Source organism: Oncorhynchus mykiss, chromosome 1 (genome assembly GCF_013265735.2).
Source record: "Oncorhynchus mykiss isolate Arlee chromosome 1, USDA_OmykA_1.1, whole genome shotgun sequence".
NCBI lineage: Eukaryota > Metazoa > Chordata > Actinopteri > Salmoniformes > Salmonidae > Oncorhynchus > Oncorhynchus mykiss.
Window position 1 is genome coordinate 74267161 of NC_048565.1, and position 16820 is coordinate 74283980.

Here is a 16820-nt window from a genome sequence, read left to right on the forward strand (position 1 = left end):
CCTCTCAAGTCAACAGTATCAGATCTAAGAGGATTTGTCTCAACGTCTCCTAATTTGATAATCAGATTTCAATCGAATTGGTGCGTGTAATTAGGGGTTAAGTTCTAATAAACGACTGAAGCCATGTTACAAAAAAACCCAGTATGGCTAGGCCAAAGTTCTGTAAAGAAAGATAGGTTGGCAATCTCAAATGAACAGACAAATTTGCTCCGTTCTGCTCCCCAGCCTGTTTTATATTTGTGTTCATAGAAGAATGACAGTAAAAAATTAAAAATGAACTGGTAAATGGGCATTTACTTGCTTGTCTGATCAAAATATGTACTGTCCATACATTTTAAAACATTTAATTTTAACGCATGTATAAGGATATATATCTTATTATGCGGAGAGGCAATAAGGCAATAGATCTTGAAAGAGGTGAAAGCAACAGCTTATTATTCACTTATCTTTGGCAGCAGCTATTAACCCTCAACACCAGATAGATTGCTGAGGATACATCTCTTCCTCTCTCCTCCCCCCATTCCCTCCCCCTCCTTCACATATTCACCCTCAATAAGGTGAAGGGTTTTCTGAAGCTATGGCTCGGACATTGGCTCTCCTCCAATTCATCAAAACATTATACTACTTATGACTCCTACTGTCACGAGATGAAAATATGACACGATACCTTATTGTCCCCGATAATGTTTAATACAAGGCGATCCGGATCTTGTTTACATTAGAGGTCAGGGAATATAAATTGAATGAAATTGCACTGTTTGTTTTCCTGATATGTTTTCCTGATTCATAATATAATTTGGAACATACCCTAAATGAGTGGTGGTAATTTCCCAAACTCATTATCCACTTTCATTATTCTTATCATTTTGTTTGATAAAAACTTTTAATATCTGCGTCGCAGTAGATTAATTAAAACACAGTCAGTTTACCTACTCGGCCTTATTCGAGATTCTTAGTCGATGTCGTTTTCGATTAAATATAGGCTACATTTGAGATTAAACAAAGATATGACACGAATTTCAATATTTTAATCTAAAACATGATTTATGTAGGCCTAACATATGGGCCTATTAAATATTTTCGTTAGCTTAGCACACATTAGTGAATTCTCTGCCGGCCATGTCAATCGTATGTGTCATAATACTCCCAATTAAATAACCTAATTAAAACATGAAAATGCTTAATTACAAATCTTCTGAAAAATATAATGTACCATAATTTAAGCAAGCGTTCACAATAGACAAATGACCATTACAGGAATAGCTTTTTAATATAGTGAATGGATGTTGTGTGACGGTCACACCTCGTTGGATTCATATCATTGAAAAAAAATCAACTCACCACATTGCAAGAGGAAAGTAGAGCGAGTGTTCTCAGGTTGCTTCTAGGCTATACTCGTATAGTATAGCGCCAAAGCATGACAGGAACAGTCAGAGCTCCATATATGGTAAAAGCTACGCCCCATGAGCGTCATATTCTGACAGAGCCTCTCCCGTGGGTTTAGAGTTTTGGCTCCCGGGAAAGATTTCAGTCCTCGGGGAAAGAGGGCTTAGTTTTGCATGTTCCCATCCATCCTGCACGACGCGAAAGGCCCCTTATCCACCTCTCCTGCGTACCGGGAACACCTCCACGGTGATCAGCTACTGCGTGTGTTTGTCTTTTGGTGAAGCAGCACCTTTCCATTTCAGGAGTGGTTTATTCAACAGTGTCCTGAAGGTTTTGGATGTGGTGCTTCAAGGATGTCGCTACTTTGAGAGCATCATCCACACACAAACAACAACCATCGATTTTTTTTGTTGTCAATAAGCATAACAAAAAGAAGGAACAATAGCCTAAAAAAATCATAGTCTGTTGAACAAGTCACTTTTCCGGTCTGTGGATACCACACCAACTAAGTAGAGTACTTTGAGAATTGTTCACATCGCTGCAACCCAGGACGGACTGAAGAGGGAGGCGAGACCTGAGGACCGGGTTTTTTTCACCTTGCAAGGCTGATACCGCACTTACGACATCCCGTAAACCCTCAAGGATAACACTTTTGGACGTTTATTTACCCAATTTCACAGGAGGCTCATTGCACGTAAATTGTTCTAAATGTTCGGGATTCAGGAAACTATATCACGGGGTGGGACAACGATGAAGGAGGAACCGCTGGGTGGGCTGAATTCAGTCCGCTCATGGATGCACACAGCTGGGGTGGTTGACGCGAACACAGCCGCCCAAAGGTACGCATGCCAAATCATCTGATTTTCTCACGCATTTTTCATATCGACCCTCAATACCCTGTATCAATTACGGTCTCCCAATGCACCCCATTCGACTCTCCTCTCTTTCATTACATCATATTACCCCTATTGTAACAAATCAAGAAATCTCTCGTACTCTAACGTGCTTCCACGTCTTCACTGTTTTCATCAGCTCCACCATCTATCCCCCGTGTCTGATACTTAACCGATATGGTCTCTTGTTTTCTCCCCGCAGCGGTGTTGGCTTGGCGCGGGCACACTATGAAAAGCAGCCGCCTTCCAACCTCAGAAAATCCAATTTTTTCCATTTCGTCCTGGCACTGTACGACAGACAGGGTCAACCCGTTGAGATTGAAAGGACAGCTTATGTGGACTTTGTGGAGAAAGATAAAGTAAGCGCTGCATGAGAATATAATTTATTGAATTTCATAATCTGTACTTTGAAATTAACTTGATGTATTTAGAGATGTGTGTGGGTCAGTAAGGCAGGTCACGTGCAATATCGACGTTTTTAACCCCATTCGTCGATGACAGGAGAGTGGTTGTCAGAGCTAAATCTTATTTTTGACAAATTATACATTTTAAATGATGAAATATCAGACAGTTAGATATATAGATAGATATTTTATTTTCAACTCACCATCATCTCATTGTTGATTGTTTTCAGGAACCAAACGGTGAAAAAACGAACAATGGGATCATTTACAAAGTACAGTTGTTGTACAGCAATGGTGAGTGAAACAATTATTTTCATCAATTCAGTATAACCCAAAAGATAAAGGCTATAAATAATAATAAGGATAATAATAATTTACAATCAATTTATTTGCTAAATAATTATTTATATTTACAGGTAAAATTATGTATTATGAATTATGTATTATTATAGTTTTAGAAATGATCTCGGTTAAAAACAAACAAATATTTTTTGGGGTCATCAAATGTACATCTCATAGCCTTTACAGCCCTACCTCTGTTTTAACTTGGCATATTTGTTCCCCCAGGCGTCAGAACAGAACAGGATATTTTCATACGGTTAATCGATTCCATGACGAAGCAGGTATAAGCTACTGTTACTCATATATTCATACAGCTTGCTTACGCTAGAGACATTGCTTCTAAACTTCACCTGGATTCTTCACGCATGCATACTATAGGCTAGGCCTATATGCATTGACTGAAATTGCATTATAGACAGCGTGTAGACATATAGCATGTTTTTGCGCAACTCTTAAGTAAGAATTAATCAAGCACTAAGTTACCATAAGCTTAGTCTGCAATTGTGTGCCTATACAATATAAATTGATGGTTTGTAATGCTGGTGCTTTCTGCCGATACGGATAAAGTGTATCAATAGGATAATACATAAACGTTTTTTGTTTACACATGAGATATCATAGGCTATTGTGTAATAAAGTAGGCTATTTTATTGTTTTGGAGTTACAAGTAGGCCCAAGTCATGTTTACTTGTTGAGTCCCTTATTCTAATCTGTGACTTTTAGGCATGTTGCTAGGCTTGACCCATATTAGGCTAAACATAACTAGGCCTAATGTTTGGAAGGAGATTCTGAAATAGCTCCTGTAGTTAAAGCATTTCCATTCTTATAAGAATTCTCGAAATTACACCCCTAATCCCCTTACATTAAGGTAACTACACATCTGTAAGAGGCCTTATCTGATATTTTTCAACCATGGTGGTTGTTATTACTACTAATTTACCGAGGGTTACAGCAGATCATCTGAATAGAGCCGTTAAAGCTTCCACCACTCAGAGGGAAAATTCCTCTGCGAATGATCCGAATCAATGACGCAGAACAAGCAGTTTATGGATTTCTATGTTTCTGCAGCTGCAAATAGCGACATAAATCAAATCAATATAGATAATCGCACAGTGCTCAACAAATAAAAACAGAGCCATCAAAAAAGTAAAGTGGGGTTCAATCCCAGTAAGAATATGACGTCAACATTTCAGAGTGTAATTGTGTATTTTTTCCTCCTAATCATAGAGGCCCCACTTTTAATTCAAAATGTCTTAATTTAATAAGTAAGTGCTATACTGAAAATATGGCAAGTTACAGTGCCGTATAATATGCCAGGTAGCCTAGTTCACTAAAGGGGAGCAAAGTGCCTCTCTTCAAAATAGAGGGAGGGAGGAACCGAGGGAGCGAGAGCGGCACAACTGATAGCTGCACACCATCTGTTTCAGCCAATGCTTAAAAATTACTCAACCGTACTGCCAGACACCGCTTTTTATCCACGGAAAGATCATTGTTAGCAGCTCAAAATAAACAACAGATTGCCCATTAACACTTTCCCCCAAATATCCACAGATTATAACCATATTGATGACACTTCATTGAAACTTCCCATATAAAGCTTATTCACATAGGCAATGTGTTATTACAAAAATATATAATAATACTAATACTTACAATAATAATACATATTATTATCTGCTATTATAATTTGACAGACATTGTAACATGTTATCATTTTCGTGCTTTTGCAACATTACACTTGTTGTTTTTTTCCACCAATAACAATATAGCCTATTTGTTTTTTGGACTCAATTGTTTTTGATTATTCGGTTTTATTAAACATAATGCCCTTTATATTTAGGCTACTATAAAGTTGATTATATACAGTGGCTCATGTATTCAGATATTTAATGTAGACTACACATTTGTGTCTTTATTTTTTCCAAAGGCGATTATATATGAGGGTCAAGACAAAAACCCTGAAATGTGCAGATGTCTTCTTACACACGAAATTATGTGCAGGTAAGTGTTGCTTTTTTCCCTCCACGAACTCAAAGCTGTTGAAGAAGTATACAGTTATACATTTTCTCCCCATACTTGTTTATTGTATTGGCATATGACACGGAATAGGCCTACAAGGAGTGGAATACAAACAGACTGGTACCCGGCTAGTTGTAGCCTACAGGGCCTCTTAGTGAATCTATTAGTCTGATGCCAGCGAGTCTGCGCTTCAAAACATGGAGTCAAGTCTTGGTTGATCCCACATATCATCAGTGACCAGCGTGCTTATTAAGCGTCATTTAACCACGCAAATCTCAAGGTCTCATGTGTCATGTTCCTCTGCTATTCAACGGTCATTGATACTAAAAGGAAAAACGTATTTTGTTGTTATTGTTGAGCTCAGCGTGAGCTTTGTGAGCTGTTACTGAATTCGGATACTCTCGGTTAACCTTTCTTTTGTTGCACCGGCGCATTGTTAAAGTTTTTGAGAGCAAGTGCACCGACCGAGAACTGAGAATGATTAGCCTTAAAACATTTTTTTTTAAACTCGTCACTCATACAACATTTTATACATGCATCTATCACTTATTTGCGAGGCGTGGAATTTGGTGCGCTCTAGATATAATCTTACTGTCAGTGTCAAAGAGAAAGTGTATTCTGTAGTGGGAGGCAGGTAGCCTATAGCAATAACCTAAAGGTCGCTGGTTCGTATCCCAGAGACGACTAGGTGAAACATCTGTGGATGTGCCCTTGAGCAAGGCACTTAACCCTAATTGCTCCTGAAATTCGCTCTGCATAAGTGTGTCTGTAAAATGTAATAAGACTTACTGAAGGCTATCATCATTAAAGAGGCCATGAGGTTATAAGTAGCCTATAGGCCTGCTCCATGAGAGTATTCTTCTGATCTTTTTTGCTCTGGTAAAACATTAAGTACATTGTTGCACTAATATGCAGTATTAGAGTAAAATACACTCAACCTATCCCTGTCTACATGTTGTGGAAAATACACATCATGTAATTTGAATGATAGAATGGACTCACAGTAGCTTTTAAAATGCATTATCTTTCTTCCCTTGCCATATGGCTTTAATCAATCTCATTTAGACCTGTGGCCATTATACAAGTGTACATTTTCATTTCAAATGGGAAGCAGCAGTATATTTGTGTTTGATTTCAGGTTTAATTAAATCTCCAATCAAAGAACTGGAGGTATACTATAGGTTTAGAGAAAAGATGGTGGAAACATGTGGTGGAGGATAGATTAGTGCTTTTGAGTCCATAATTGATAAATGCCCCGCAGAAATATTGGTTGAGGGTGGCATCTTGCATCTCCCCCAGAAATAGCAGCTTGGCAATTAGAGGTAAACAAAAGCTGAAGCTGTGAAAAGTGACTCCCCTGCCTCCTGGCCCAATCCCCCTTCTACTTTCCTTCCCCTCTTTTCCAGCGCTAAGGCAAACGCTGTACCACAAAATGTGTTTTTTGCCATTTTAATTATCCATCAGAATCCATGACAGGATAGATTTAGTGTACTCTATTTCTCTATTATTTTTTGTGTTTGAATTTAACACAATGACGTGTTGCCTTAGAAGGCAGCACACATTTAGAAGGATCTAATATTTACTCTATGGTCTTATAAACAGTAACAGCCACTGTGGTGATCTCAAACACACTCTTTCTTCCCCTAGCCGGTGTTGTGATAAGAAGAGCTGTGGCAACAGGAACGAGACTCCGTCAGACCCTGTGATCATCGACAGGTAGGCCCTGCTCCATGTCTCCTTCATACTGCTGTGATTGTGATCTGTGTTAGATACAGCTCTGTTGGGAAGTTAGTGAGCACTCCCCAGTGTTTTGGTGCCCAGGTGGGTTGACTCCAACCTTCTGGTCAACTCTACGGGAACTGTGGCTGATTGCTCTGTGAGCAGGTGAGGGAGGTCTTTCCTTTGCGCTCAGAGGGGCGGTCACCACCTGGAGAGGGGCGGTCAATCACAGGTGCATCACGCGGGGTATTCTTCTAATTAGCGAGGGGTTTATCATGATTTTTGTATCTCATCAATTTTGTTGTCTATTTAAGTAGTCATTATCCAGTGCTACGGTTGTGAGTAAAGGTGGTTAGGGCTCTGTTGTGATATAATAAGACTTTGTGGCAGTGATTTTTATCGTAACCTTTAGGTTTACAGTATGTAAAAATATATTACAGTTTTTGGATATTCAGATAACATATTCAGTGAACATAAACGGCATATTGGCTACTTACATTCCTTCCATCAAGTATTTCTGTTATTCAGACTCCTCTATCTCACGGTTGAAAAAGGACTATGTGTGCGTATGTGCGTGCCCCCGTGTCTGTAGGAGGGACTGTCCTCAGTATTGAGCCCATGTAACTCTCACCATGGAGTACGGAGAGACAGCAATGCTAATGTTTGACTAGCCGGAATCACTGTTTGTTTAGCGGAGAATGCCTGGTATCTGACAGAGGGGACAACTCTCTTATTAGTAATCAAATAGGGCTGAGCAGTTGTTGCCGCCACTCCAGAAGCTTCTCATGTATCAGGAAGTAGGAGCTGCCCAGGATGCCTGCCTGGCTGGATTACCACAGCTACTGCTTCTCTAGACACCTCTCTCTCTCTCTACTAGGAGAGCTGGTGTTCCTCTATTATGTAGGACTGGATGTAACATTACGTTCCGGCCATTATGTATGTGATTTATATTGAGCAGCTCAAGGCAACACTTATAATTCAAATAAATATATAAAGGGCTCTCATCATGTCCTTTATGAAGCTGATTGTCCAATCTATTAGTATTTATTGGATGAAATGTTCACACAAAAACCTAAAGTATGACAGATAAACATCTCACTTATTTCCACTTCTTTAAAGTTTGCTTTGTAGTACTGCCTTGTCGCCAGGGTTGGGGAGTAACTGATTAGATGAAACCAGTTACATGTAGTCTGATTACAAAAAAAATGTAACTGTAATCAGTTACGTTACATCAAAAAAATATTGTAATCAGATTACAGGTACTTTTGAAAAACTAGATGATTACTTTTAGGATTCATTTTAAATTCAGAAAGGATGTTTGCAGAACAAAATACATTAAAACAACTTTTTGTTTTTTTAACGACATTCAATTTAGCATTGAAACAAGCAAGGTACAAGTTTAAGTTTGTTCTACCTGATTGAGTCTGACCACAAGTCAGAGACCACTATGATGACACACCAAATGTGTCTGATGGATCCTTTTTGTCTTCTTCTAATGCCTTTTAAGGAGAATGTAATCCAAAAGTAACTGAAAGTAATCAGATTACGTTACTGAGTTTGGCTAATCCAAAAGTTATGTTACTCATTAACATTTTGGACAAGTAACTAGTACCTGTAACAGATTACATTTAGAAAGAAACCCTTCCCAACCCTGCTCGCCACTTTCATTGCGTTGAGTTTCACACTCTATTATTCTTAATTCTGTGCACTAAAACATGTAACATAAGTACAATAGCCAAAATGAAAGCATGGAGAATTACCGTCAAAGAGGCAAAAAGGAGAAGCGGATGGATATTGTAAACTCAACCGGCTCAGAAAAAAGGCTCAGATTTTCATTGTGACAGGAGTGAATGGGAGTAGAGTATCCTTTTCCTCACACAATGAGCCAGTCTGTTGAATCACAAAAGCATATGTTCCTCATTAGACCCTCCCATTGTCTCCATTCCATAACTATGAGCAGATCAGTTCACCCTCCCGGACCCACACTACTTCCCATTGACTTCACACTGACTAAAGGGGGGGTGTTCTGGAGTTTTAGGGTTTACACAAAATCACTGAAGTGTACTGTAGTGCATGCACATGTCACCCAGTTTACCATCCCGATATAGTAATTTTCAGTGAACATATAAGTGAGATTTTATGACGCCTCATTGTGTTAAACTCTCTTGCTACATCTCTCAGTTTCTCATGCAAATTGTGAGTAGCACCTGTGCTGCAGTTGCTTCTGGCTAAAAGTGATTACTTTCAATTGAAGAGACCTGAGAGTTTAGGATGTGAAAAACAGGAGAGAGGTCTGATTTTAAATCAGTAATGTCTTAGGTATCTGCCTACATTACAGTATAAAACATCTAGTTCAGCTCTGCCACATTTCCTAGAGAAACAGTAGCATTGCCCAACTGTTAAGAAACAGATTTGGAGTGAATCATGGACGGTGTTGCCTCGCTGTTACATTTTCCCAGATGGTAAGAGGGGAAAGCGCACACAGCTAGCTGGCATGTAGCAAGATATTAACTGGCGTTCCCATGGATCTGGCATATCCGACTGAGTTTGGGAAACTTATCATTCCAAATGTGTCCTATTTTCCTGTGGTCAAGCCAGACATCTGTTTACCCCATTTTCTCTCCCAGTTCGATGCAGATTTTCAGTAATTTTTTTGAAAGGAAAGAATTCTTTAAAAAAGTTTGTTAGATTTAAGCCTAACAGCTGTCACAGAGTATCAATGCTGGTGGATCTTTAAAGCTGCAATATGTAACTTTTTGGGCGACCTGACCAAATTCACATAGAAATGTGTGATATAGATCTGTCATTTTCATTGAAAGCAAGTCTAAGGAGCAGTAGATCGGTTCTATGTGCGCTATTTCAATGCTTTCCACTTTTTTGTTTTCGGTTTTGTACACCATTTTCAAACAGCTAAAAATATAATATTTTTGGTTATGGAAAATATATTTCACAGCAGTGTAGATGGTACAATAATTCTCTACACTATACTTGCTTGTTTTGTCACATAAACTGAAATTAGGCAAACTTTTGGATTTTTTGCAACCAGGAAATGGCAGAGCGAATTCTGCATATTGCATCTTTCAATATTTCATATGACTTTTGATGTCATTACATTATTCATATTTGTTTTATAGGGAAAGAAAGTAACTATTGTGTGTGTTAAGGGAAACTATAAACTGCTGGGTAAAGGCTGGTTGTTTTCTGCATTGACTGTACATTTAAAGTCTATTGTGTTCTGTGTGTCTTTGCATGCATCATTTTTCCTCTTCTAATCAGGAAATGAGAATGTTGGAAACTATGTTGGCCCTTGCAGAAACAAAAAGACGCCTACTGAATTTGGTCAATAATTGTATCACTATTGCTATGACTACAGTACTTCGCAGTTGGTTATAATCATATCTTCCCGTTAGGAAGTCAGTGGTGCAACGGATGTCACATCTATAAGCTAGTGGCGCCTTAAAGTGAGTGAGGGCGTGGGCTCATCCAGGCAGTAATTTGAGTATCGAGAGTTATAGTGATGAGGTGCCCAATATCTGATTAGCTGGTTTCCCCATTTAAAGTATGTGTAGAGCTGTGTGTGCCAAACATAACTCAATTTGTGATGACTCTCCTGCACTGCTATCGGTCTTCACTCTCCTGCATATTGACTTTGTCTTCTCCTGTGTGAAAGATTATATACATGGTCCAGGCTTACGCATGGATTTTGTAATGAGAAAGAGGAACATGCTGTTGGAAAAAAAGAGAGAAAATGACTCATTCTCTCTGTCAAAGTTCAAAGGTTGTGTATATCGCAGAGGAGATGCAGCAGATTAGGTGAGGATAGCAGAGGAGGGAGTGTGTTTTCAGAGCTCTGGCTGCCCATACATGAATTTTGAATTGAATGTATGTTCACACAGCTTAACATCCGTGTCAATTTACGCTCCCATCCAGAAAGGAGGACTGTGGACCAGACCAAATCATGTCAGCTCCGCTTATTCCAGCTTCAACCGCACTCCCTTTCACTTCCTGTCACAAAGGTCAAAGAGCGCTGACCTCTGGAGGCCGCTCAGCCACTGAATAATTCATGACATTGACTTATTATTTTTTATTTTTTCAGTCATCAGCACACATGGTTGTGCTGTGGAAGGGTTTTATTAATTTAGCTCATTTATAAAGGCCTCCACACCTGTTCACATGTTAATGCAATTACTTTTTTGGCCTAATGCAAATTTTGCACTATGTCGCTCATTAGTGCGCTGTATTTTCTAAATTACTGTGCGTTATTGTTTATTTGTGGAACACCTACGAGGTCATATCCCAGAGTGCAGTGCACTTGTTGTTGAGTTGTTTGTCAGCAACAAAAGACTCCCGGGTCGGACCATCTCATATGTGGTTTCTCTTCTCTCTACCAACAAATACGAAAATTGGTGTGGTGGTGTGTTCCCATCTGGGTTTTGCAAAACCGTGATTAACTCCCAAGCTGAACAAATGCCAGTATTTATAAGGTCAGCTTTTTGCGTTGGAAATGCTATGTAAATGAGAATCAGCGAAAGGGGACATTAAGCAAAATTAAATTCATTGTCTCCTTTAATGTCATTTACATTTTTGGCTAAGCCCTGGACTGTCAAAGAGGATTTCAGAGACCATTTTAATTACACATGAAAAAATGGGGGGTGTTCTCATAAGAGGCAGTGTTTTGATAACCTGTAAAGAGAGGTCTGTTTATGATTGATTGATGAACCACCTAAAGTAAATTACATGTTTCCACTGCATCTTCCATTGCACTATAAACTGTATGTAGTGTTAATTCACCATCCATCCACAAGTGATAATTATGCAATGCAGAGGTGCAGAGCAATGCACAGGTTGTGTTGTTGTGTTCAATACTGGAGGTGTTTCTCATGGACTCTTTGTATCATTCAGTAGAGGATTTGGACTTGGTTCGGGGATGGTGAACATGCAGTCAATTAAAGTAGCTGCCTTTGGGGAAAAACACACACACACACACACACACACACACACACACACACACACACACACACACACACACACTCACTCACTCACTCACTCACTCACTCACTCACTCACTCAAACTTTTCATGTTCATGCCTCAACAATATTTCCATCTCCGTGTTTTATTTACGTCTGTTTTCAGTGTAACCTATTTGACAGACGTGAGTTTTTTGACACCCTGTGAGAAAGGAGAGAGGAAACTGGCCACTGCACCCTGGACTGGAGTGATGTTTGAGTGAAAGTGTCTCCTTTTGAGCCAGATTAGGAATAGCAGGAAGTGTTGAGAGTGAAACCTGTACTTGGCAGCTCTCTGTTGGCTTGCACTTGCCGAAAAATGAAACCCAGACCCTCTTTGCAGCCTTGGAGCCAGAAACTCCTTCCCACTGTTCCAACATCCAGGATTGGGTAATACTGTTCACTAAGCAAAACATGACCTCAAATTATTCTGTTCTGTTTTTTATTCCCTCCTCCCTCATGTCGGTTTTATCACAGTTTGTAAATGTCAAGACATGTACAAAGACGCACAGTATAAATTATATTTTCCAAATGACGCTCTCATGTTTGGGTTCACATGAGTGGCGTCTGAAGGTAACATGGTGCCTGGTGTACACGGGGGAGACCCACCTCACTTGTGTAGGATTACCCATGGGCATCAGCTAATGGCAAGACTTGACAACAGCACAGAAGATGGGGGTGTTGTGTTTTACTAGTGCTGAGCCGGGGTGATGACTTTAACATGTGTGCAGAGAGAGCAGGAGATGTGTGTGTTTATTAAAGAGAGAGAGAGAGAGAGGTGTGCTGTACAAGAAATAAGTCTGGACCAACAAAGTGAGGGATTCGGCTCCAGCTTGACTGCACTGAAAGACGAAACATGGCTCCACATGTGTTGAGAAAGAGCAGTCCATCTGTCCATGGAGACAACCCCTCTCCCCCTCTCCTTCTCTCCCCCTCTTTTCCCCCATTTTACTCCCTTGGTTCACTGCATTGACAGAAAAAGGCCTGGTCTGGGGCGATGGGATGAAGGCATGGGCAAAGAGCAACACTGGACCTCACTCACACACACACACACACATGCATGTGTACATTTGCACCCCTGTGCACACACACACATATTTTTGATTTATAAAACAAGTGATATTTCTTTGTAATAATTTTGATAGTTTATATTTTCCAGCTTCGGTTTCACTGTCTCCTATTACATCCAATAACTCTGTGGAGTACCATGGTAACACTGTACATTAAGTTGCTCTAAAAGACGATTACAATCAAGCATAATATTTGGAAATGACTATATATTGTGATGCTGTAGAAATGTAATTTATAAGTGTAATACAGTACACAATGAAAATTGTACTTGAAAATGAAATCAAACCTAAATAAAATGTCGCTCTAGCTCCAATGTTTAACAGCCGTCCTTTATAATTAGACTCTGTAGCTGTTTAGTCTTTGTTTGGTTTCTTAATGCGTTAATGGTACAAATGCTTTTTCAAACATCCTCGGCTCCTATGAATCAAATTTAGGTCACCCGTCGTACTGTTTTTACATGCTTTTATCCATTTGAAAAAATATTTCCTTTCTTTCTTTTGGCATGTTCTCACTCCCATTAAATCCTTATTAGGTTCCCCCTAATTGTCAAACTAACTGTTGGGTCAACCTCAGTCGTATCTGGCCGTAAAACAGCACATTAGGCCCTGGTGAGGGATATATGTGGTATTCCATCGGAGATGGAGTAATGCTGGGGTTTTATGGTTAAGTACCAGTTCACGCCCACGCCATTTGTTTCGCATTAGGCTGGAGGTTTTGTAAATCAGATCAATATGTTTGCCGTGATGTGATTCCTCGCCGGGATCTCCCGAGTCGTTCTTTCCTCCACTACTTTTCTTATGGGACCGGTTGTCGATGCACACTCACTCCACCCACCCCTCCCATCCATCTCTCTCTCTCTCTCTCGATCCCTCCCTCCATCTCCACCTCAATCTATTTCCATTTTCTGAATGTAGCAATTTGTAGTGTGACATGGCTGAGATTAGGATGGGATGCAGTCGGAGGAGGATTGCATTGGACATGGTCCTGCTCCCATGGCGTGGGGTCACATGACAAAGATGGGGAATTGTGGGATGGGGTCATCAGTTACCTCGAGGAAACGAGCGGGTCTTCTGGTCGCTCCGATGGCCCCCAGGGGTGCCTGGGATAGATCCGAGGGAAAGCCCCAGAGAAAGTCCTGAACCAGTGTCATTTATTAAAAGTGACAAGTTATTTCTAAGTATAGCTCCTTTTTCTTTTTTGCCCTCTGTCCACAAATCACGTAGATATGATAACTGTAAGGATGACCCCCCCTTTTTTACATATACACATCTTCCATTCAGTCTGGGAACATTTGTATTCTGTTTAAGGACCTAGTTACTTAGTTAACAGCTATGAAAATATTTCAATATGCGTTAAAAAATTTGTTGTAAAACGTTTGTCTTTGTAAATGAAAACCATCTTGTTGCATTTAAAACAATCCACTTCAACATCTATTTTGGTGGCGTAGTCAGATTCTCATCATTCTTATATTACTGTAAAGGGTAATATTAGATTTTCTTAAACGATATTATTGTATTCTACAATGAGCCTCCTTTCCCCTGTGGAGTGGTGTGGTCCTTTTGACCTCCTCCCCCTCCCCCTTTACAGCCGGCCCCAACTGCGTTAATGATATATGACAGAAATTTCCTTGTGCTGGTTCAGTGGCAAGAAAGGTCCTGGCTAGTCTATATCAATCCATCTGTCTTATGTCCCCATGTCTTGAATTACCGCTTGATGGAAACCTGCTGCTGGCTCCTCTTGCCAATTGAAATCAGATCTCCTCTACAGCCCGGTGTAATATTGATCCATATTCAACACCCAAGCTGCCAATCAATCACTATTGATTTACAATAAAAAACACTCCTATGCTTGTTCAGCACCACATTCGATGCGGTGGAAGAAAAAACAGCATTGTGCCTTTACCATGCAGGGGCCAGAGCAATATAAATATGTGAGGAAAGGAAAATGTATTCTTGGTTTGAAACCATGACAACATGGTTAGTGTACACCATCAAGTGCTACAACAGAAACAATGTTCCACTCCAGTCATGTGAAACGACGATCCATTCCTGTCATGTGAAACGACGATCCACTCTAGTCATGTGAAACAAACCAATAACAATTGTTTAATGGGACAACATTTCTATTATGAGTCATGTATTGAAGAAGTCCTGCCCTGTTTCTGAATTAGCATACATCTCTATTGCAGTGGGGAAGTATAACTGTCATGTCAAATCTGTCTGAAATTTAAATGGAAGGCTTTAGACTTTAAATGTGGGTTCAGCCATGTGCACTTCAGATTGATTTCTACATGTTATACAATGACAAGACTTCCTGTGGCTTGATATGAATTGGCCTCTCGTTATCCCACCCTCATACACAGACATGCTCTCTCCCTCCCACACCCTCACTATTAGAGCCCAGTGTTGAGTATAGAGCAGCCTTAGTAGCTCCTGATCATGTCTTAGTCCTCCCCCCCGACCCTCTGTAAAATAACTGTTCCCATCCAGCCGGTCCGAGTCCCGGCGCAGGCCCATGGACATCTGAAATATATTATCCCCAATCTCTGACATCCAGGAGTTTACAGTTTTATAATGATGGGGAAAACCACATGTCCCTGGAGGGAGCGCACATTTTTGGGATACCTCCCCATCTGTTTGGTTCTAAACTCAGGCCGGACCAACAGGACAGCACGGCACATTTTACCAGCCCTGGTCCAGCCAGTCTGGAACTCATTACATTGTGTGATAAAGCAAATTCAACAGAGTTCCCTCCTCAGTGATTGTGGCACCGTCTCTCGCCTGGTTGTCCCTGTGTATGTACTGGTTGTTTGTTTGTCCTGGAGAGGCTGACTGAGGGTTAATGCAGGGACCGGGCCAGCCAGGTTGGAGGCGACGCTAAACTTGAGCTGCCTGGCATTGCTCTGCTCCCTCACGGCTGGCCTTGTTTGGACTGCAGCTCCGGTTTGCTTTCTTAGAGGGAAGCTGAGCCCTCATAATCACTGGCCCTTCCTTTGGATGGGGAGCGTTGCACAGACAGGAGAGAGTGATGACATAGTCCGAGAGGCCTTGCCAGTCCACCGTCGTGCTCTTAGCATATTTATTTTCTCTGCTCATTGTATGGTTTAAGTCACATCGTATTATGTTCGACCCTTATGCACGTGCAGATCACTCTGATGGGATGAGGTATATGCTATTGACCTGTGGGCTTTGTCTTCACAAATCATTGTGGGGATTACTGACTGGCTGACCTGAGTGTAATCTTTATCAGTCTAAATGACCATATCCTCTGCTTTTGGCGGCTTCATACGTGAACTGATAGACCCTTGACAGATAGAGGAAACCTGACCATTTTCAGAGGATACTTGTAAGATCTAAACCGTTTCAATATAAGAACAAGTGTTCTTGAGACCTCCCTATTGTTTCAGACTACCGAACGGGGCTGCCGGAAAACGTGTGGCGAGACGGCATTAGCCACAGCACTTTTCAACCACTTTTGATTTAGTTTAATAGCATATATCGACACAAAATAAAATATATCGAGACAAAGCTTTAAAAAGAGGGGCATAGTGCTGTTTTTTAGACCAATTTGCCTCATGATTTGTCAACTCACACACACTTTCTCTGTCCTTCACATCGGAGTGCTGCTGCAGGCTCTTTGCATGTCTTGACCAATCAGATTAACGGAAATCACAGATCATGCAGGCCGGGCACCCCGCTCTCCACTTTCCTCCAGTATTTATTTAGCAAGCGGGATAACACATCACTCCCAAAAGACACAAGCAAAAACTCTTCCATAAATGTAGCAGCCTATACATCTAAACATTAGAGATCTGCCATGCTGTATTGCATGGAAATGAGACATATTTTTCATTCTGATCAACTGTAGGCTACTATCAACAGCAGCTGCATAGTCTAGCCTACTCTGCGCCCTGTCCCTCTAGCCAGGGTAAACAAAGTGGTAACATTGTGTCATTATAGCCCATTTGTTTGTGAGAATT

General features: G+C 40.5%; 1 protein-coding gene across 10 annotated transcripts in view; it reads left to right on the top strand.

Annotated features, from left to right (window-relative positions):
• The first annotated feature begins 1519 nt into the window (after positions 1-1519).
• Positions 1520-16820, top strand: part of ebf3a (EBF transcription factor 3a) — a 73916-nt gene continuing 58615 nt past the window's right edge. For 8 of the 10 annotated variants that reach the window (XM_036985186.1, XM_036985213.1, XM_036985192.1 and 5 more), the window contains exons 1-6: positions 1520-2225; positions 2482-2638; positions 2914-2977; positions 3251-3306; positions 4953-5026; positions 6692-6760. In XM_036985186.1, coding sequence (XP_036841081.1) covers positions 2095-2225; positions 2482-2638; positions 2914-2977; positions 3251-3306; positions 4953-5026; positions 6692-6760 — 551 coding nt within the window. In that variant the 5' untranslated portion in view covers positions 1520-2094. The remainder of the gene's footprint in view (positions 2226-2481; positions 2639-2913; positions 2978-3250; positions 3307-4952; positions 5027-6691; positions 6761-16820) is intronic. The other 2 variants (XM_021611363.2, XM_021611371.2) reach the window with 1 other exon arrangement.